The sequence below is a fragment of the Bicyclus anynana genome, chromosome 8 (assembly GCF_947172395.1).
Source record: "Bicyclus anynana chromosome 8, ilBicAnyn1.1, whole genome shotgun sequence".
Classification (NCBI taxonomy): Eukaryota; Metazoa; Arthropoda; class Insecta; order Lepidoptera; family Nymphalidae; genus Bicyclus; species Bicyclus anynana.
The window spans coordinates 3,706,871-3,730,090 of NC_069090.1; the positions used below are offsets into that span (position 1 = coordinate 3,706,871).

The 23,220-nt window shown below is 37.5% G+C and overlaps 1 protein-coding gene and 1 non-coding gene across 2 annotated transcripts in view; one reads left to right on the top strand and one right to left on the bottom strand.

Moving 5' to 3' along the window:
- The window catches only part of LOC112052036 (scavenger receptor class B member 1), a 34,562-nt gene that overhangs the window by 2,903 nt on the left and 8,439 nt on the right, over positions 1–23,220 (bottom strand). The window contains exons 2-11 of the mRNA XM_024090925.2: positions 19,074–19,165; positions 16,009–16,172; positions 8,426–8,564; positions 6,682–6,794; positions 5,783–5,882; positions 5,285–5,412; positions 3,731–3,851; positions 2,777–2,927; positions 1,918–2,068; positions 1,013–1,109 (exon numbers count right to left, since the gene is read on the bottom strand). Coding sequence (XP_023946693.2) covers positions 1,013–1,109; positions 1,918–2,068; positions 2,777–2,927; positions 3,731–3,851; positions 5,285–5,412; positions 5,783–5,882; positions 6,682–6,794; positions 8,426–8,564; positions 16,009–16,172; positions 19,074–19,165 — 1,256 coding nt within the window. The remainder of the gene's footprint in view (positions 1–1,012; positions 1,110–1,917; positions 2,069–2,776; positions 2,928–3,730; positions 3,852–5,284; positions 5,413–5,782; positions 5,883–6,681; positions 6,795–8,425; positions 8,565–16,008; positions 16,173–19,073; positions 19,166–23,220) is intronic.
- On the top strand, positions 855–927 carry Trnam-cau (transfer RNA methionine (anticodon CAU)). Its single transcript has one exon. It is a non-coding gene; the product is annotated as a tRNA-Met (tRNA).

The window sequence follows — 23,220 nt, forward strand, 5'->3', positions numbered from 1 at the left end:
GGAGGAGGATGAAATCCACACCCCTTTCGGTTTCTTCACGACGTCGTCCCGTAACGCTAAATCGCTTGGCGATACGTCTTTGTCGGTAGGGTGGTGACTAGCCACGGCCAAAGCCTCCCGTCAGTCCGACCTTGACTAATAAAGAAAACCTCAATCGGTCCAGCCGGGAATCGAACCCAGGACCTCCGTCTTGTAAGTCCACTGCGCATACCACTGCGCCACGGAGGCCGTCAAAATCATTTTTTATTCAGTGGCGTAACTGTAGGGTGGCAGGCGAATGGGCCTTTAGCTTGTGAGGCTATGACAAGTTATCTGACAAAATTAAATAAAAAAAAACAAATAAGTAGGACCGGTACATAAATGACGATTTTTTTCAAGATTCCATCCAATAAATTCGACACGGGTCTCAGTTGGTATATTTACGCCACTGGAAATACATTTTAAGTATTGTGAACTAAACAACTTTAACAGGATCATGATGTTTGGAAGTCCTTACAAAAGGCCTATGTCATGCAGTGGACGTCCATCGGCTGATATGATGATGATGATGTATCCAGTGATATTACGAGGTAAAACTTCGCAGGGCATGCAAGTAACAAGTCCTACTAAATCTTATTCTGTGTCTGTCATCTTGAAGGGTACTAGTAGGTATCCTATTAATCTGTGCGTACTCGTATTATGCCTCTTGCAACCAATCTTTAGATCGGAACATTAAATTAGAATGACGGTAGTCCTTTAAAGATGACTTCTATCACAAAAAGCCTGCTGAAGTTAGTTTGCTCAGATTAAAAACTTATAAACATTCATATAGACAAGAAAAGCATTCAATCCTTATTTTTACATTGCAACAAGAAGCCTCGGTAGCGCAGTAGGCAGCGCGTAAGTCTCATAATCTTAAGGTCGTGAGTTCGATCCTCACCCGGGGCATATTTTTTTACTTTTTATATACTTACTTAAAATAAAATAAATAAAATCCAAATAGCGGTTCAATAATATCGTAATATTAACATACCATTTCAATCCAAGCAATAGGCAATATGAGGTCTTGTGGCAAATAGTTGACGGGTCCGAATGATTCCGGCTTCTTCACTTGAATGTTCACCTGTAAGCTGAAAACGAAAAAGCAGATCAAATTATTTTCTAGTGATAAAAGAATTTTCAAAATCGGTTCCAGATATCTACTTGGGGTTCAGTAGAACTTTCTACAACACCACAAACTTTACAATATAAACTTTATAATACTCATTACAATATTAGTAGGTACCTATAGATGAGCCTTCTATTCTGCAGTTGCGGATACGCCTTTTTTAATAACATTTAATAACATTAAATTATTTAGAATAAAGACTTTTATGCCCGAAATTCTTTCCGCCGGATTGAAATTTTGATTGATTGAGCCGGATGAAAGAAAATTGTTTATTTTTATTTCAATATGAACAATCGGATTTCCATGTCCCAATTTTCCCACCACCAATTTTCTCGTCAAACGAAGTTAAGACTAAGAGAGAATACTCTCGATTAAGTCAACAATATTCTCTTTTATTCCGCTTTCATTTAAGACCACACTCGAGTATATTTACAGTTTAGGTATTTCTTCCCCATTTTCACCCCCACAACATTTAAACGGCTCAACCGATTTTCTTCAAAAATATCTAAGAAAACTCGCACATAAGTCACTTTTAATACAAAAAAACTAAATCAAAATCGGTTTATTCATCCGGGAGTTACGATGCCAGATCATGGAATGACAGATCTTGATCACGTGTCGATAGTAAATATCATTTCCATACATTATTCTACTTTTCGAAGCGTTTGCGATCGTAGAAAGAGAATCGACGTGCCACTTGGCTACAGGGGCAGATACATACACAGACACGTCAAACTTATAAAGTAAAACAAAATGAAATGAATTCTTACTTGGATTTCCCACTCAAAGCGATACCGAGGGTCGGATGTATGTCGATGTAGGACTGATGGGTCTCCGAGTTGGGGTCGAGCCCCACAAACTGCTCGCGCAGAGAGGGGTCGCCCTGGTGGAAGTGTGGAAACGAAGCTAGCGCTGGAGCTCCTGTTGAAAACATTTTTTTGATGAATAAGTGATGATCAATTAAAAAAAATATCCCCCATAAACTACACATACATAAACATATATCAGCATTATGATGATGCCTCAAAGCCGATTTCGGCTACAGCGACGCTTCTGACTCCTGACAAGTCTGGGTAAGGAACTCGGATAGATAGTTCTCTGGTGTGCTTTCCAGTGACTAATGTACCTTATTTTGGCCTTAAAAGGACGACTACATAGGGCACAAGTTAGCACACCATCACAATTATTGTATAGAATTGCGGCAGGTGGACGAAGCTTAAGATCATCTTGCTTCCGATCTAAGTCGAGTCGACGTTCTTGCTCAAACTCCTTTGTCTTGTCTTTTACCATTTTTCTCCACTCTGCACGATTTTAGTTGAGACCTCTAGACCTCTTTGTTACAGTCAGTAGACCTCTGCCTCCGATTCCGGAGGGTGTGGGGTTCGAAACCGGTCCGGGGCATGCACCTCCATCTTTTCAGTTGTGTGCATTTTAAGAAATTAAATATCACGTGTCTCAAACGGTGAAGGAAAACATCGTGAGGAAACCTACATACCAGAGAATTTTCTTAATTCTCTGTGTGTATGAAGTCTGCCAAACCGCATTGGGCCAGCGTGGTGGACTAAGGCTTGACCCTTCTCATTCTTAGAGGAGACTCGAGCTATCGAGTATGACGTAACAAATACTCACCCATAGCACACTGCGTGACGTCAATGACGCCCCGCGGAGGACAAGCGCCGGTGTCAACCTGACAGTAGCACTGGTTCGCCGGATTGTTCTTACGGTCGTCAAATACATTTTTCGGCATCGCATACCGAAAAAGGTTCACTCCGTCGTCCGTCTGTGAAGGGAACATACCCAATTCAATATTATTATTTTTTTATAGACAGAAATAGTTATCGAAGAACCGAAGGACGTTGGGGTCTCAAGGTACAGGAATAATAATCACGCAATGAAAAGCGCAGTTGACCGCTTCGCTGGATGCAGGCGACTCAGAATCGTGCGAAAGGCTTGCAGTGGATAAGACAATAGTACGATTTTCAACGTCATTAGGACGTTGCGTTGCTTTTGTGAGTGGCAAAATTTTATCCCCGTATACGTATACCTACGGGAACTAAGTGAGTAAAACCACCATCTGCTGGTAACTTATACATATAAGGATAAAGCTGGTCTTACACAACAGTGTAAAGGTAGCCTTCCGTTCTAAGCGACCGTGACGCGCGACCGCGACCTGCGACGGCGCGACCCACTGCTTAGTATGAATTTATATGGAGCACTGAACAAAGCCCGAGACCGCGTTGCGCGACCACTTTTGTTTAGTGCTCCATATAAATTCAGTGGGTCGTGCGACCCTGTCGCGGTCGCGCGTCGCGGTCGCCAAGATCGGAATGCTACCTTAACTATACCATTTAAGGCTCGTGGCGAACTCATTGGTTGGAGTCCCACAAATATCATCACGTATTTTTGTTAGGTTACATCTGAGCTCGCGTCCGCGCAGTCTAGGATGATAGGGTCTTCGATCGAGCCGTGGGCCCTTTGCATTTCGCCCCGTGGCATATTTATCACATTCACAGTTACGCCACTGGTCACAAGTCTCCGCCCATACATATATCTTCAAAGCTCTTTATTTCTAAGCGAACTTACTTCAACATCCTTGACGTAAATGAAGGGTATCCTCCTGCACAGATTCGGGAAGAACACTTCGAGGGTCTGATTCCTGTCGAGAAACGAGGGCGGGAATATGGAGCCGTCGGACGCTTCTATTCTAAAAACAAAAACAGAAGAACATTGTAGACTATAAATCAACTTCTTAATACTATGTGTTACCCTGGTACTTTGTTTGGAGATTTTGGGTTACCTGACGATTTCTGTTGGTTGGTTGATCTTACACCTAACTTAATTTGTAATTAAGACGCATAAAAAACTTCGTTTAAATAATTACTTATAAGAAAGAAAACAATAAACGAATTGACTTGATTTTTTTAAGTGGATATAGTTGAAACAGGAGGAAGAGTGACATAGGTAGCCTATGTCACTCTTCCTCCTTAATGTTCTTTTAACCCTCTAAAATGGTAGGTGGAAGTTTGTATAGAGCATTCTGCAATTTTCAAGGTAGAAAGCTAAAAATTGGTATGCAGACTATTTGTATCTAAAAAAAACGTGCATCAATTTATTTTTTGAAAATCCGCCCTCAACCCCTTTAAAGAGACGGTGAAATTTTATATGGGACTTTTCGCAGTTTTCAAGGTAGGTTAGCGGTACGTTATGGTAGGGTAGGGGTAGGGTAGGAGTGACCGGGTCCGCTAGTATAGTACATACGAGTACACTCGGTAACCGAATTTCATTTTAAAGATATAGATAACCTATAGAATAGTATATCGAGGTCGGTAAACATAAATAAGTGGAAAAATCTTTGTGATCGTAAACAATGTTCATTATGTTGTATCTTATGCCAGAGACACACATATGAATGGGGCGCGCTCTATCGTGGTACAAAGGTTATCGGCGATGATAAACAGTAATTATTCCTGTAGTTAGCGCCTCATGTTCGCTGCACACTCACAGATTACGCGGCACTTTTTACTGGTTAGCACTTATCTGCGCTTAGGCCGGAAGCACACTTGTAAAAGAGCACGCGCCATGTCACATGTGTTGTGAAAAATCAAATGTAGATAGTTGTCATCATCACTATCAACTCATATTAGGCTCACCGCTGAGCCCGAGTCTCCTCTCAGAATGAGAGGGGTTAGGCCAATAGTCCACCACGCTGGCCCAATGACTGGCAGACTTCACACTCGCAGAGAATTAAGAAAATTCTCTGGTATGCAGGTTTCCTCACGATGTTTTTCCTTCACCGTTTGAGACACGTGATATTTAATTTCTTAAAATGCACACAACTTAAAAGTAGGTAGTTGTACTTTGGAAAATTTTGTTTTGTAGTTGCAACCTAATAGGTATTTGTCCAAATAATCGATACAAAGGGGATTACATCATGATAAGATGAAATTCGACTTGCGAGAAAAACCAACTATTAATATTATCCGTTACAATAAAATTGTTTGTCAAGATGAACCGCAAAGCCGCGAGCAAAAATAAATAATATTTATAAAAATTAACACATACACATAAAATGACCATTGATAAACGTAAATACCGATTTGTTTACGTAAGATTTGGTGTAGGCAAGTAAATACTCACGAATTGCATTCGGGGCTTCCCCAGTAGGATAGGGCCTTTTGACCGTTGAATCCCTCAATGATGTTCATTCTGTTTATGTCTCGCTCCCCGGTGTTGATCGTGAAAATGTCTGAAGATGTGCCGTTTTTCTGAAAAAACAAGTAACTCCAAAAATGAAGGACTTTCCTTACAAACTTTCAACCCCTATTTCACCCCTTCCTATTTTATTTTCACAATAAAAAGTATCCTATAACCTTCTCCGTACTATGGTTTTAAACCGTGCCAAGTTTCATTTGAATTCATTCAGTTTCAGCGTGATGCCCGGTGAAACTGCGAGATTCTGCTGCTATTTTATAAATAGGTAAAGTTTGTGAGGTTTTAGGGGGTAATCTCTGGAAAACCTTAGCGTTTAGCATTAGCAGATCGTTAACTTTAGCGTTTTCCATGGTCTGTGCTCCAGATCTAGGTACTGAACCGCATGGCGTCTTACGGATATAATACAAATTTCGATTAACTCACCGTCACTAAAAGACCAAAATTATCAAAGTTCAGTTGTCCTTGAAGACTTAAATAAGGCTTTATTATACTGATAATGCGGTCTTCGTAGCCCCACAGGAATCTGAGAACAAAACATCCAAGTATGAACTAAATAATCATTCGAGACCTCCAAGATATATAAGGATATAAGTAAACATATAAAAAAGCCTAAACACATATCTTTAAGTGCAATTGGTGATAAGTAAATAGCGCACGTACTATTGGGTCGTTGACAAATTTGCTTTAGGCATTTTTCTAGTTGTAAATTTACATTCTATAATTTACACACCTTTACACTATGTTAACTAAACTAAAAATAAAATAGATAAAGATTCTCATACCATCATACTTACCGCCGTTCTAATACGAAAAATCCACATTGATTTAATAATTCTTAATCTAGTTAGATTACATTAATTAAAGTGCGTACTTTCGAAATCACTAAAAAGGCATATGTCCACTAGGCATAATATAGGCAAATATAGGCACTAGATGATATTTGACATCATCATCATCATCATCATTAACAAGCGATGGACTTATGGCTCTTGGACTTCCAAACACCATAGTTTCAAACCCACTTGATGTCTTCAGTTCACCTAGTGGAGGGTCGACCAACACTGCGCTTTCCGGTGCGGGGTCGCCATTCCAGCACTTTGGGACCAAAGTCTATCGGCTCTTCCTACTATGTCAGTAAATTTGATTCTTCTACGGATCCTTTCATTTCTGATTCGATCACGCTACTTCATATTTCTATTTCTATTCTTAGAGGTATCTGTGAGTATGAGGAGCAATCGGCGGGCAGGGATCGAAGCCACGACCTTTTGTTGAGTGCGATTGCTTCGCCGTTGAGATATTGAGGCTTTAAATCCTATATTTACCTTTGCACAGGCAGCTTTAAAAACGCTTCCTTGTGATTCCCCAATGCATTCAACGCGGTGAGTATACCATACCGGGCTATAAAGTCTAAATTCGCCGCCCTTGCCGTCGCGCCCTGGAATTAAAGCTTTCTGTTAGCAAGTGGTAATGAGTTGATATTGAAATTGGAGGTACGTTTATCAAAACGTGATTTATTACAGATCGGATCAGAAACTGAATTTTAATGACTACGATTCGGTGTTTTCCTCTAAGTTAACAGGCAGTGAGAACTTCATAAAATATTTTCATTTCTTATATCAAGGAAACTAAACTAAAGTTACTATTCTGTCTATAGTATCATGTTAGATAGGATGAGATGAAGTTGAAGAGAATACAGAATAGCAATGCTGATCGACTAGCATACTCAATAAGCAAAGCAAACCTGTTCAGACGCGCTAAAAGCTTCCTTCCACAGCATGCTCGTAAATCGCACGACTGTAGCTTAAAGCTACTGTTACACTTACACATACTCATTTCAAGTTGATACTATTAAGCAGTTGCTACTTATTAGCATGTGCATTATCGTCTAACACGATACTATAGATAGAGAGCGATAGATACAAATTAGCATGCTTATTGCTAGCAAATGTAAACTGATGATAATCATGCTCTCATGGAGCATACTTAATAGCACATTTTTAGCATGCTATTTTAGAGCATATGTACTTTAAGAGAAAATAACCAAGTAGTACCTAACCATTGTGTGCGTTTTAGAATTCGGCTATTTTTATAATTATAACCTAGACGATTCCAATATTAGTCTTCCATAAAAATATTTTTGTCTCGAAGTAACTGGTATCTGTTTATAATTTAAATGACTGTTTACAAAACATATTGACTGTTAATAGTCCATGCTGACCTCGACAAGACCTGCGTGATAAAAAATGACCATATACGAATTATGAGACTTGTGAACTTCTGTTGACTAATTTAATAAATGCAGCATATAAATAACACTAGGTAAGCTTCGTTCTTCGTCACGTGTATGACCTTGTTTTAGCATGATAGGTTCTCCCTAGACCACGAGATATATTGATGGGGTTGAGACTTATCTAGAAGAACGAGTGTTTCTTCGTTTTTGCTAAAGCGTAATTGTATAAAAATCAGGCAATAATGACATTTGAATAACAGTCTAAGGCTGCCACTCTACTAAGCGGAACGAGGCAGCGGAGCCGTGAAACGGAGAAATATTAACCAATAAGATTGCACAAAATCTCCGCTCCTCTTAAGTGGACAGGGACTTGCGAGCTAGTTTAAAAATTCATATAAAACCGGTAAGCGGAGTGGGGATACTGAAAGGGGTTAAATAAATTAAATTTAACATTTATTTATTTAACATAGTCTGCAACTCCGCTACGCTCCCTCGCTCCGCTTTGGTGGGCAGACAGCCTATAATGTGCGTATGTGGAAATAAGACTCAGATCATTTTGTAAAAGTTACAGGGACATCATCTATACTAAAAGCTGAAGAGTTTGTTTGTTTGTTTGATTTAAGGCGCCAATCTCAGGAACTACTGATCCGATTTGAAAAATTCTCTCAGTGTTAGATAGCCCATTTATCGAGGAAGGCTATATTATTGCCGTATTCCCACGGGGACGGAAACCTCGCGATAGAAACTGCGCGGCGTCAGCTAGTCATTGATACGGCTGATACGGCGGTAGTTACGCGCCTGAACAATATAGCAATTACTAAGTCCATTCAACTTACCAATAAAGGTAAATTCGGCACAAACACTTGGTCGAAATGGGCGCCCTTGCTGGCTTCAGGAAGAAACTTGAAATTGTTGTGCTCTTGAAAAGTCAGTTTATCCCCATCGAACTTTACTTTTACCCGTTCTAGGTGTTGCCTGGAAAGAAAAAGCTTTAAAGTTTCGTTTTTTTATTGTATTGGATGCTCACCATCATCATTATCATCATAATCATATCAGCCGATGGACCTCCACTGCAGGCCTTGTAAGGGGCAAAAATTTTGAGCTAAATTCAATAATCATAAATAAGAAACAAACAATCAAATCTCGTCTCTTTACAATATTAAGTTTAGAATGATCGTACTGAAGTTTATGACTACTCTATTTAGTAGGATTATGTCGATACGTAAGAGGACACCTAATCAGAGGTTGTCAAATATATAAACCACTTTAGGAATTCCGTCATAATCTACGTATTGGAATTAATCAAAGACTGCATTCAGACCTTAGACCAGACATGAACGTAAGATGTCGTCGATGATGTCGAGTCGTTTACTTACGTAGGTTGCACAACAAATATATAGGCAGGTAGGTGAACATTTTTGTTCGTTATCAAGCCATATTCCGCTCACTGCTTAGCTCGAGTCTCCTCTTAGAATGAGAGGGGTTAGGCCAATAGTCCACCACCCTGGCCCAATGCGGATTGGCAGACTTTACACACGCAGAGAATTAAGCTAATTCTCTGGTATGTAAGTTTTCTCACGATGTTTTCCTTCACCGTTTGAGACACATGATTTCTTAAAATGCACACAACTGAAAAGTTGGAGGTGGTGGTCCAGAATCAGAGGCAGAGGTCGTATCCACTGGTCTATTTCACTCACGAACATTTTTGTACATACTCGTATACACTAAATCAAAACTGAATCTTTAAAAGAAAATATCCAAAACATTTGTTTAGGGTGATACAAACTAATTGCACCTTTTCTCAATTTGTCTGTCTGTTCGAGCTAATTGCGGTGTAAATAGTAAATTTCACGGTGTGGTACTCCACAAGTAACCAGCGGACGTCTCCGGTTATGTTCGCGTAAAATTCTGATTTTGACACATATCCCACAGAAACTATCGATTTTTCCAGAATAATAAATAGCCAATTTTCTGGTCTAGAGCCATATTTATCACTATATCAAAATTCATCAAAATCAGTTCATCAGAAAAGGTGACAGATAGACGGACTATCGCATTTATAATTTATTAGTATGGATAATTACAACGACAATCTCAAGTTTAATCAAACTACTTAAATGACTGTTCTAGGAAAATATCATCACGGATATTTTTCCTTTAATATTTATTTTATGTATTTACGATGTATCTTTGTAATTACTACAATCACAATATTTTTAATACCTATCTCGATAATTAATTACCTACTCTCATTTTCAAGATTTTCTAAAAGCAGGATCATTCGATATAGACTTGCTACATTTACATTAAACGTTTCAATACTCAGAATACAGAAAACTCCAGAAAGTGTGATCGCGCACAGGAATGAAGCCGTTAAAATTACTCTTTTTTGGTGTAATTTCACGAACAAGCGATTTGTCACTCTGTGTTTACCGTGTGGTATAATTTTTGGACACAAATCTGAACGTGGCTTTTCAATGCGATTTTACTTTGCATCAACCGCACATAAATTATTATTAATTATTTTTATAGAGGAAAGTTCTTGCCAATCTATGCTCCTGATGCCAAGGAGCCAAGGACTATGGAGTGCAACTATGCTTTGGAATGCTGCAAGGAGGATAGGTTCTTCCCGGACTAAAGCGCGTTTGGTACCCTCATAATTTTTTGATTTGATTTTGATTTGACCTAATTATCTAATAACAAAACCTGACGTTTCAAAAGTGCTTGTAAACTAAGCCTGTAAGATAGTGGTAGTAGTAGTCCTTTGGAGACACTCGCTGGACTTTGTATGATATAGGAATCCTGCTTCCGTCTTGAGTGCTTCCAATACTTTGGGATTCTTAAATAGAGACAGGACTACTTACTTCGTTCATATCATATGTAATCATTGTACTGTAAAGTGAAGAATAAAGAGATATTCTGTATTAGAGTGTATCCATTCGACTCGATCCCCGCATCAGAACCTACCACCCTCTTACAAGCCTAATTAAAATAAATTAATTTTGACTTCAGGGGCGTTGCTACCGCCGCATCAGCCGTATCAATGATACGGGAACCCGGACTAAAGCGGCACAGTAAATATCTTTACTCTGACAGCGGCCCCTTACGTGTAAAAAGTAATCTACAGTATTACTTAATCTAGCTAAAACATAAAAACTTCAGAATTTAAAAAAAGTAAAAAAATCAATAAGAACTTTGTGGTGAAAGAAATTTGGAAAGATTGGGCCCTCCCAACAAATTTTGATACAGGGCCTCTCTAAGCCATGCTAAGCCACTGTTTGACTTAGACTATGTTTCATGGGTCCAGAGTCAGATCCTATGAAGAGCTCGAGTTGCCTATGGGTAATTCTTCTATTAGAACCAAATTTGAACGTACTCTATACGGCCCCTAAACATTACTTAAATAAAAATATGCCTACGCTGTACATCACATCGGAAGCTTAGAGATAATAAATTATTATTTGAACATATCAAACACACTGTTGTTCTAATGCAAAAAAGTAATTATATCTAACAACATAAGGGTTATATTTGAACTAGCGGCTTGTGGTGGTGATATGATAGATAACAACTCATTAGTCTGTTGTTTAGGAGGGTACATATGGTCACTGTGATTAGGTACCCAATACTACTTCATAATATGTATTCTGTGCTAATACCTACCGACTGATATAGTTGCTTATAGTCAGATTTAATTTCAATGTCTCTATATCAATAACAGTAGGTAGTGTTATTCTGTAAGGGTGTTCTGATAATGCGACAGTGGGAGCTTAGAATTTTTTCAATCTCTCTGTCTACTATATATGAATCTATATATCTATATAGATACACTAGCGGACACCCGCGACTTCGTCCGCGTGGAAATCAATGTAATTTTAAGCCCTATTTCACCGCTTTAGAGTTTAAATTTTAAAAATTTTTGAATCCCATTTTATTTTGTATTTTTTTATTGGTTTATGAACAAATTTTTAAAACTGTAACTATGAAAATGAAGGACTTTCCATACAAACTTTCAATTCCTATTTCACTCTCTTCTTACTTTATTTTCGCAATAAAAAGTGTCTTATAACCTTTTCTATAATATGGTCTTAAACCGTGCCAAGTTTCATCCACAATCTCTCTTAATGTGGTGCTTCCCGGAGAATTAATCATAAAAAAACGGGATCTGCCGCTCGTTTATTTCGCCCCCCAACTAATTTTGATTCAGGGCTAGTATAAATATCAAATTCTCGATGGAGGAAGTCAGAGACCTGCTTACAAATTTTAATTAATTTATATTTAATTAATCGTAACTTTTAAAACCAAATCATAACCGACTTCCAAAAAGGAGGAGGTTCTACGTTCGGCTGTATGTATGTTTTTTTTTTTTTTTTTTATGTATGTCCAGCGATAATTCCGTCAATTATGGACCGATTTTGAAAATTCTTTTTTTGTTTTGTAGGGTTTACTTCCAGGGTGGTCCCATTTTTTTCATGTCAGGATCTGATGATGGCATCCTGGAGAAATTGAGGGGAACTTTCGAAAGTTGTAGAGACAGCTAGTGCGTTTGTTAGTGTTTCCATAAGGTATTTTAAACCACTACAACTTTATGAAGGTTTGGAGTTGGTCTGATGATGGAGCCGAAACACAGACGATGGAACTCGTCAAGGATTTACAGCAGTCACCTTTTGTTTGGGCTTGATTAATTTGCATTGATGAGTACTTTCCACCTATATGGGTTGTGATGGGTCTGGTTTGAAGACGAGGGACAGTGAAGAGAACTCCTCGACGGTTCACAGTAGCTACCTTGTATTTGGACTTGATAAATTTGTATTGATGAGAACTTTCCACCTAGATGGATTGTGACTGTATTAAGGGTCTAATGATGAAGACGAGGGACAGTGAAGAGAACTCATTGATGGTTCACAGCAGCTACCTTGTGTTTGGACTTGATAAATTTGTATTGATGAGAACTTTCCACCTAGATGGATTGCGACTGTATTAAGGGTCTGGTGATGAAGACGAAGCACAGTGAAGAGAACTCCTCGACGGCTCACAATTTTGTATTGATAAGAACTTTCCACTTAGATAGGTTGTGACTGTACACACGCAGTGGGTATGTTAACACTAAAAATAAAAAAATAAAAATTTTAATAAAAAAAACTCAACCGACTTCCAACTCAAAAAATAACTTTAATTAAAAAGCAAAAAATAACATCCTACCTATGTGCTACCTTCTGATCAGTTTGAAGGCGGTGCCAAGCCAGTGTTTTAATTAAAGCTGTTTCTGGAATAACCACAGAAATTTTGTAGTTTAAACGTATTTAATTAAAACATCACTGGCTTGGTACCGCCTTCAAACTGATCAGAAGGTAGCACATAGGTAGGATGTTATTTTTTGCTTTTTAGTTAAAGTTATTTTTTGAGTTGGAAGTCGGTTGAATTTTTTTTATTAAAATTTTTTGTTTACTGTACTTTATTGGTATTAGACAGATATTTTGTAGCCGATAAAACTGCACACGATCAGTTTGATCGCGATGTGCATGATATCAAGCCAATCGCTACCAACACACGATCAGTTTTATCGGACGTCAAGCCGTTGGCGCTGCTCAGGAATGTTTACTTGATCGTCAGTGGCTAGCATTTTACGACACCGCCGCCATTCACATCTTTAATCCTTCGGGCCGTTTCTGAAATTTTTCCATTTTGTAAACTGAGTGACGCAAGGAAAAAACCAAATGAGGAAAAAACAAATGAATTAGGGTTTTCAAAACACAAAAGCATGAGTAAAAAGCTATAAAAATTTGAAATTGGAATGCCTAACTAAAGAGGAGAAATTTGAGGTCAAAGTAGTCAGGATGACATAACGTCAATTTAGGGTAGGAGTAGGCTAGGTGTAGGGTAGGGGTGGCTTGGTTAGGTAGGGGTAGGGTAGATGTAGAGTGGGAGTAGAATAGGATAAGAGTAGGGAATGAGTCAAAGCAAAGCTTGACAGTAGTACTCATATTCGGCTCACTAGTCCTGCTTTGAAGAAAAATCCAAAAAATCTTTAGTAGAGTAGGAAATCTTTAGTAGAAACAATGAAATAATAATAATACGCTTATATGCACGGAAAGTTAATTTTGTGATCGAATCAATTAATAAAGTCACCTTAGTTATAAATTTTTATTGGTTTTCTTCGAGATAGCGTAATCAATTAACCTTCGCTGAGATGGGCTATCTGAAAGATTCTTGTTTAAATAAAATATACAGTGATAATAATTAAAAATATTTGTATAAGGGTAATTGCTTACTTTTTGAAGTGATAACTTCATAAGGGAGGGGTAACCACCAGTGTTCTTGCAACCATTCCAGACTAGTGTTACCCTATACACTCCCATAATACCATAATATAAACAGAGTTTACCCTTACACGATTTGGGCATGATTTGTATATTATTAGGATAAGTCAACCTAAGTTCCTTATTGTATTCTTTCTCATTAAAAAAAAATAATAATTAAAAAAACTTAGCTCGTTACTTTTAAATACTTAATACTGGAATAGTATACAGTTATAAAGTTAAATAATGTTGTGAGATTACAATATAATATGTTTATCAAAAAAGGTTTACGGAACCCTAAACTCTACGTGGCCTGACCCAACCTTAGCCGGTTTTTTTATAATATAAACCCATTAAATATGATATAATTTATGATAAGCTCATATTTTCCTTCTTTGAAACACGTGCGAGAAATATTTGCGCATTCTCTCGGTAGGGAAATCCAAACCATTTTATTATAACTAGTTTCCTTTTCCATACTTACGAGTATTTGTTCCTTTTTCGTGAGCCAAAAGGTATTTGAGTCATAAACATTTTATGTACCTACTGATTTTGGCCTCTCTGACCATTGATATTTTTATAAAAATGTCAATTATATCTAGCACTAGCTGACGCCGCGCGGTTTCACCCGCGTGGTTCCCGTTCCCGTAGGAATATGGGGATAATATATAGCCTATAGCCTTCCTCGATAAATGGGCTATCTAACAGTAAAAGAATTTTTCAAATCGGACCAGTAGTTCCTGAGATTAGCGCGTTCAATCAAACAAACAAACAAACAAACAAACTCTTCAGCTTTATTATATTAGTATAGATTAACCACAAATACTTCCTATAACTCCTACAACACCACAAATATTTCCTCTATAAGATAGAGAGGTAGAACCTATCTATCTACTTATTATACTAATATCTTATAGAGGAAATGTTTGTGGTGTTGTAGGAGGTAATCTCCGGATCTACTGAACCGATTTTGAAAATTCTTTCACCTATAGAAAGCCACGTTATTTGTGAGTATCATAGGCAATGTTTATCTCCATATTCCCACAGGAACTGACACTACGCGGGTGAAACCGCAGGGCGTCGGCTAGTAATTAATAATTGAGTCGTACTGGGTTCAATACCCAGATCGGCTCGACTTAGGATTATTTGTTGCACCAAATTTCATCTAATTATATCGGTTTTTGAGTAATGGAGCAACAAACCCAAACAATACCTTGCCATTTTGACAACACGCCGCAGGTAGAGTCTACGACGTAGGCATTCGCTACGAAAGGCTATGAATATAAACTTTTCTAGGGGCTATTTAAACTAATACTGAAAAAAGGTAAGATTTGATGTTTTGTTTGTTTATTACAATTAAAAACTACTTGGCTGATTTAAAATAATTTTTTACCAGTAAGTTGCATCTTTACCAAGTAACATAATGCTACGAGTATTATTTATAACATATTTGTCCTCGTATTCCTACGGGAACGGGAACTACACGAGTTCTCAGGGCGTCGGTATTCTATACTATTAGTATATTAAAAATATAAATAGGAAAGATTTAATTGTTTGTTTGTTTGCTTTGAATAGGCTCTGAAACTACTGAACAAAAAAAATCTTTAATTGTTGGTTTAAGGCCATATTTTATCCCCGTATATGTCCAGCAGTGTCAGCGAGTCCATCAGATTTTTTATTTTATTCTTCACAAGAGAGTTAGTTATGTAATCTAAGATTAAAACGGACGAACTTGTTAGGGGTACGATAAAAATCCACACCCCTTTCAGTTTCTACACGACATCGCACCGCCACGCTAAATCCCTGGGCGGTACGTCTTTGCCGGTAGGGTGGTAACTAGCCAAGGCCGTAGCCTCCCAAAAGACAGACCAGCCCTTGTAGCCAAATGACATTTGCAATCGAGAGGTCACGTGATCAAGATCTGTCATTCCCATACATTTTTCTAGTTCTCGAAGCGTTTGCGATCGTACAAAGGGAATCGACGTGCTTGGCTACAGGGGCTGGACGAATTAAGAAAACCTCAATCGGCTCAGCCTGGGATCAAACCTAGGACCTCTCTTGTAAATCCACTGCACCACTGCGCCTCGGAGGTCGTCAAAAGGCTTATGACAAAAACTTACTGGTACACGTATGGGCCGACGTCCTGTACATGGAACTTCGTGTCCAGCCCGTCCCGGACGCGCTGCCAGTTGGTGTAGTTGAAGAGATGGACCTTCATCAGCGGGTGCACCGTCGGCCGCCGCCACATCTTGAACGCGAGAGACTCGTTCTGGAGGACCATGTTCTGGAACAAAGCGTTAATTCGAATGATATGCAAAAAGTAGCCCGCATGTTCGTACGCGCGAAATTCTGGCCTTCACAAATCCCACGAGAACTAATAATGGAATCAATAGAGCATATTTCCTCGACCTGCTCAGAAACAGCTACGATTTTGATGATTTTTTTTTAAAGTCTTGTTTTTCCATGTTATTTAAAATCAGAAAGAGCTGTTTCTGAGGATTTCCTGCATATGCTTGTTTTATGTATTCTTTGTCTCCTCTACAAGTATCTTACCCAATCTTACGACGCAATCGGTTAACATACATGTCATCATCATCATATCGGCCGATGGACGTCCACTGCAGGACATAGGCCTTTTGTAGGGACTTCCAAATATCACGATACTGAGCCACCTGCATCCAGCGAATCCCTGCGACTCGCTTGATGTCGTCAGTCCACCTGGTGGGGGGTCAGCCAACACTGCGCTTACTAGTGCGGGGTCGCCATTCCAGCACTTTGGGACCCCAACGTCCATCGGCTCTTCGAACTATGTGCCCATTGCCACTTCAGCTTCGCAACTCGTTGAGCTATATAGGTGACTTTGGTTCTTCTGCGGATCTCCTCATTTTTAATTCAATTACGCAGATAAACTCCAAGAATAGTTCGCTCCATAGCCCATGAGGCCCATAGTTAGTGACCAAGTCTCAGATCCGTAGGTCATCACTGGCAACACACATTGTTCGAAAACTTTTGTCTTTAGGCACTGAGGAATTATGGACGAAAAGATGTCGCGAAGTTTCCCGAACTCTGCCCAACCGAGTTTGATTCGGCGGTTCACCTCTTTCTCGAAATTGGACTTACCTAACTGGACTGTGTGCCCCAGGTATACTCGACTACCATTTCCAAAGTAGAGCCCTCAACAATATAGTTGGGTGGAGCGGTACGTGAGCGTTAAACCGCTTCACCAATTATTGAGATGAATAATTATAGTATAGCGATAAATGGAACCTTGGAGCAGAACATAAGGCTATTTGTCTCTAAAATATAAAGGGAAGAAGGTAAAATAGGGGTTGAAAGTTTGTATGGAAAGTCCCTCATTTTAAAAATTATAGCTATGTATTTTATGATGTTATGGGTTAAAATTAGTCAAGTTCAGTTAGGGGTTAATTTTTTTTATGAAAGTCTGTAATTTTTCAAGTTATACGAGTATTCACAGTAATAGGTACAATATTTGATCCGCATTATTATGAAAGCTTGGCCTATTATTGAAGACGAAGTCGCGGGCGTCCGCTAGTATAAAATAAATAATTTATTTTCCGTGTTGGAAGATCCGTCAATAAACATAATAAATGTAAAATTCTTTTGCATATACATGTGTTATAATATATAATAAAACAACAATTGAATACCTACTCGTAGTACGAGGAATTACCTACAGAAATTTTTGTCTGTTTGTCATCACTAATCTTTGGAACTTCCACTGGATCATAGATGAGGTTATTGTACAATATATGGGTTACTTTTTATGCTGGGAAAATCAATGGTTTTTCGTTTCTACACAACATCGTACCGGAACACTAAATCGTTTGGGTAGAATGGTAACTAGACACGGCCGAAACCTTCCACCAGCCAAAATAAAGCCGTATACATACACACGTGTCTGTAGGTCAATATATATTCGAGGGAAATACCTTAAGTATGTTTCTGAATAAATTACAAGGCTGCACGTGAATTTGTACCTATATCTAATATTATGTAAATATATAATTTGAATATTCTCAAAAAATATGTCGCCCGATTTGAATACTGGCCTATGACGTACTTCGAATGTCTCATCTACGTTTGATGAATTAAATTATAAAATTATTATTACTATAGGTCATCGACCAAAATTGGGGTACTTATAATAATCCCAACGATACGAATGTGAGTTTGTTTGTAAAACTTCCAAGCCTCAGTATTTGACCAATCTCCATTTGAATTACGTTGTCAACGGCACTGAAATCTAAATATGATAGACTTGAACATTCACTTTTAATGAGCATTCGTGCATTGTTCACACCTGCATCCAGTGAATCCCTGCGACTCGCTTGACGTCGTCAGTCCACCTAGTGGGGGGTCGACCAACACTGCGCTTACTAGTGTGGGGTCGCCATTCCAGCACTTTGGGACCCCAACGTCCATCGGCTCTTCGAAAAATGTGCCCACCCATTGCCACTTCAGATTTGCAACTCGCTGCGCTATGTCAGTGACTTTGGTTCTTCTGCGGATCTCCTCATTTCTGATTCGATCACACGTAAAATATGCTAGTAGGTATTGATCACGTGAACTGACTGATCGACTGGCATACATAATTTATATTTTAAAAAATCCTGCCTATGTCAAGTTCAAATAATAAAGCGTTCATTATTCAAATTTAAGTATTTATTGTGAATTAATAAAAGTCGTTTAAATATGGGAAATTTCCATATATCGTATAATGGCAGCACAGTCAGAAAAATGTTGATTAGGTTGAAATGCGGGTTAGCTACGTATATAAGTCATTATAATTTTATTAAACGATTAATGATTAGTTACGTATTCCAGAGGTATGTGGGGTGTTACTTATAAGCTTTTTATTATTTACTAGTAGACGCAATTATTTCAATATATGCTTATTTTAATAGTAAAATAGTACCATTTGTTTTAATAAACCAAATAACCTTATTAAAATTAATGCAATTTAAGATTTTTCAAAATTCTACCCCTAAAGGGTTAAAAAGGGTTTTTAAACATAAAGCGTTCATGTTTTGAGTTATACCAACCAACCTTTTGTAAAATTATTAGTGGATTAATGTGCTAAATTATAGGGAAATAGAAGGTTGATAATGAAATAAGAGTCGTAATAGTCTTCCACTAGAAGAAACTATAATAAATAGGTACATACCGATAGTATGGCATTGTTGATGACGTCAGTGAAGCAGAAGAATATGGTGCCGAGCAGACTGAGAGCGAACGTCGTGGACAGCAGTATTATGGCTGCAACAATGGAAACACGCCGTTTTTAGAAAGAAAATAAGAAAGAAAGAAAATATCTTTATTGCTACCATTATGCCACACATCACAATTATCTTAGAATAATAAATTCCCTGCGATATGTGGCATAACCAAGAAAAATGTCCCAGCTCAGCATATTGCTGTATGCTCCCCATACAAAAAAGCATACAGCGCTGATTTTCAGCTAGGTCCCCGTTCCCACCACGAAGTGCCACCACGAAAACAGGCAACATAAACCCGTATTTAAAGCTTTAACTACATTAAAACTTATAACTAGTTAAACATTAATACTTATAACTAGTTGACTTAATAGGAATGATGACAGTTTTTTTAAAATTGTATATAAATTAGAAGTATTCACACAATTACTAATATCTTTGTTATGTTTATAGTTCACATATTTAATAATGTCACATTTAATGTAAGGAAGCGAACACTGTATGAATTTTCATCTAATTACGGTAAAAGATTTTAAACCGATTTTGAAACTTTATAATCTTACTAGCGGACCCGGTCAAGCTTCGTTTTGACATAAGTGCACTTATTATCTACCACTACCCTAACTCTACCCTACCCCTACCCTAACGAACAGCAATTCATTTTTAAATATATAGATTTATTTTGTAAACATCCTCGTATAGTACTTGGTACCAAGTACAAGTACCTACAAATTTTAATTAAAAAAAGTAAAAAATTACTTTAGAAACTTTTTATTTTTTTCCAAACACCAAAAACATTATCGGCCATGAAATCATAGCTCATTAGTTTACAAGCAGCGTGGTGGAGCCGGTGAAAACCATTAAAAACCAATCGTCACGCGTCTCCTTGACATCTGCATATTGAAACTTTTATCATAATTTGTATTTCAAGTAACAACAACTAGGAACGTAAATTATTATACCCATAATTACCAATAAAAAAAATACTCCATCTTATTTCTTCAGTTTTTAAAATATTTAAAAAAAAACATAAGACGACATTTTTCTTGTATAATATTGAAAATTACTCAGGCGACGCTTCGTGTCGTACTGACTCGAGAATGTATTAGCTTTTTAATTTTGTATTTGGAACGGCTACGACACTTGGAACGGCTATTAATCTTTAATCTGTGGTACCAGTATTGGAGGAGGATTCTATTCCTTCCATTTTGTACAATTTGTACGTATATTAGAGCCTACTCTATTTAAATATTCGCTGCCCGCGAGTATTTTATAGAAAAGCCCGTCTGCGTTGAAGAAGCCGACAGTCAGGAAATGCGGTTTTAATCTACCGTTGTGAGCCATTTAAAAAAATCCTTATATTCCTCTATCGCGCGGAGCATGATACTGTGCTCGCCTATTGCCCTAAGTTTACTTTTTTACATGTCACGTAACGGATACGATGGGCGACCGGTCGTCCATTTAGGAGTCAAGAGGTTAAAAGCCCCGTACACGCCACACGCCACTGATCTACACAATATAAAAATAACGTATTTTTCCTACACGTGACACACGTGGACATCCACATCAACATAATTATTTTTATTCAGATAGCTACAAGATCATACGATTTTTTGTTATTAAACTTTCTGCGATATTACCTCTCCACTATAATACACAATGTTAATAGGTCATTGAGGTCTTCAGGTCAAGTATTCGAGAAAATATTACGAGAGAGCGCGGACAATTTCGAGGCTCTGATAAGATTATGATTAAAACTTTAATTAAAAAGCAATTGCCGAATGTATGGAAACGGATCACTTGAGAACAGCTGAATCAACATTAATAAAACTCATACGATATCTATACTAATATATAAAGAGGTAAAGTTTGTGGTGGTTGTCTACTGAATCGATTTTAAAAATTCTTTTGCCTTAAAGCCACGTTATTATTGAGTGTCACAGGCTTATATTTTATCCCCGTATTCTCACGGGAACGGGAACTACGCGGGTGAAATTATGCCACGGCGGTTGTCGCCTAGTTCACAATATTTTTTGATCATGGGGTTCTTCTAGGAGTATTTCTTTTTTAGAGTTCCGAAGCACTCCGAAGTCATCAAGGAACCCTTATAGTTTCGCCATGACTGTCCCTCCATCCGCAGTTTATCTCAGAGACTATAACTACTAAATTTAGTTGTAGAATTAATTAGGTACATTAAAACGTCGTCAATAAATAAAAATGATTTTTTCTTCATAAAACATTTAAAAAAAAATAACATCTGTGTTAATTTAAGCCGTTTCTGAAATACCACTGTCTGAAAAACCTAATATTTTGTGATATTCTTACATGGCATGAATTAATACATCATCGGGCTAGCACCGCCTTCAAACTGATCATCAGTTAGAACATAATATGATATATAGAACTTAGTATGATGTTATTTTTCGCTTTTTAGTTTAGTCAGTATGTTATATATTTTTGATGTCGGTTGAATTTTTTTTATTAAAATTTTTATTTCTATGTATAACGAACATACAGACAGACAGACAGACCAAAATTTTACTGATTGCATTTTTGGCATCAGTATCGAGTATCGATCACTAATCACCCCCTGATAGTTATTTTGGAAATATATTTAATGTACAAAATTGACCTCTCCACAGATTTATTATAAATATAGATAAAATTTCGAAAGCGTGGCTTCTATTCTAGACTCTCTCATTACAAAACTATAAAGTTTAAACAGTATGTAGTTAACCTATGGATCCTTCGGCACATGGAATTTAAGGTTAAGGAACTATTATGGGTATTTATTATATAAAAATGTGTGTTAAAATTAACATTCTAAACCGGTGGTGAGTTAGCCTTGGTAGAGTTAAAGACCTTTTAAAATCTATTAATAGGTATCTATAAATATTGAAATAAGTAATAAATTTAAGTATAATATGAATAAAAAACACTGTAGGCAAATAATGATTTAAGAGATAAATCAATTAGGAAGAGCATCTGCTTGGGTAGGTTTGTATAAGAATCGCCTTCACGTATTACGAGTAATTAATAGTTCTGAGTTTAACCCATTCTTAGTAATAGATATTATGTAAATGAGATATTTGTCCCATCAGTATACCAGATACCTAATACATACCTAACATCATCATTTCACCGAGCGTTCGCACGGGCGTTTTTTTAACGGGCGTTTTCTAAGCATTTAAATATAGTATGAAGTTAAATGAAGGTCTATTTCCAACGCCCAAAGTGAAAATGCAACACGCTGGAAAAAAGCGTCGCGTTTTTAACGTCCGTTAAAAAAGCGCTTTGAATGGGAGCTAAATGTCACAAAATATTTGAAACACGAGAAAATAAATCTATGTCATGTCAGCCAAAGATCGGCGACGATACAGCCTACGACAAAGGCTTTGCTTTTTTTAGCAATGTTTTTGTGAAAGCATATTCTATTCAAAATGTTGTGTAGAAAGAAAATCTTTCTTCAAACGCTAACTTTCGACGTGCCACATGGCTATGGCCTGTGGTTGACCATTAAAATAGTGTGATTAGATTTTCTATTTGTATGTCTTTATACCTAGGTGCTAGGTTATATAGGTATAGGTATTTGTTTCTTTGTAAGCAATTAAGCATTTGAAATGAGTAAATTACTTCATCATTACATAACATCCGGTAGAGCTGAGGACTACATACTCAAACATGAGCAGTGCACTATGGTGCATTAAAATAGCGAGATCCATGAGTATACGGATACTCATGGATCTCGCTATTTTACTGCACTACTGGATTTCCCTCACCGTTATGTTACACAGGCAATAAAACGGTGAAAGAAAAAATCCAGCAGTGTAGCAGGAATTATAAAGCGATTGGAACACCACAGTGGCGTAGCCTGCCTAGGAGGGGCCCTGTATCAAAATTTGTAGGGGGCCCAATAGATCAGCGGCAAATTCCGAAAAAATTCTCGAGTTTCTGATTTAACGCTAACTCTTTTATCACAAAGTAAAATTGGTACCTAAAGGTTTGTTGTAACATATATTTACTACACAAGATGTAATATTTTATAATATATAATTTATATATATATCAATATATATATATATATATATATATATATAT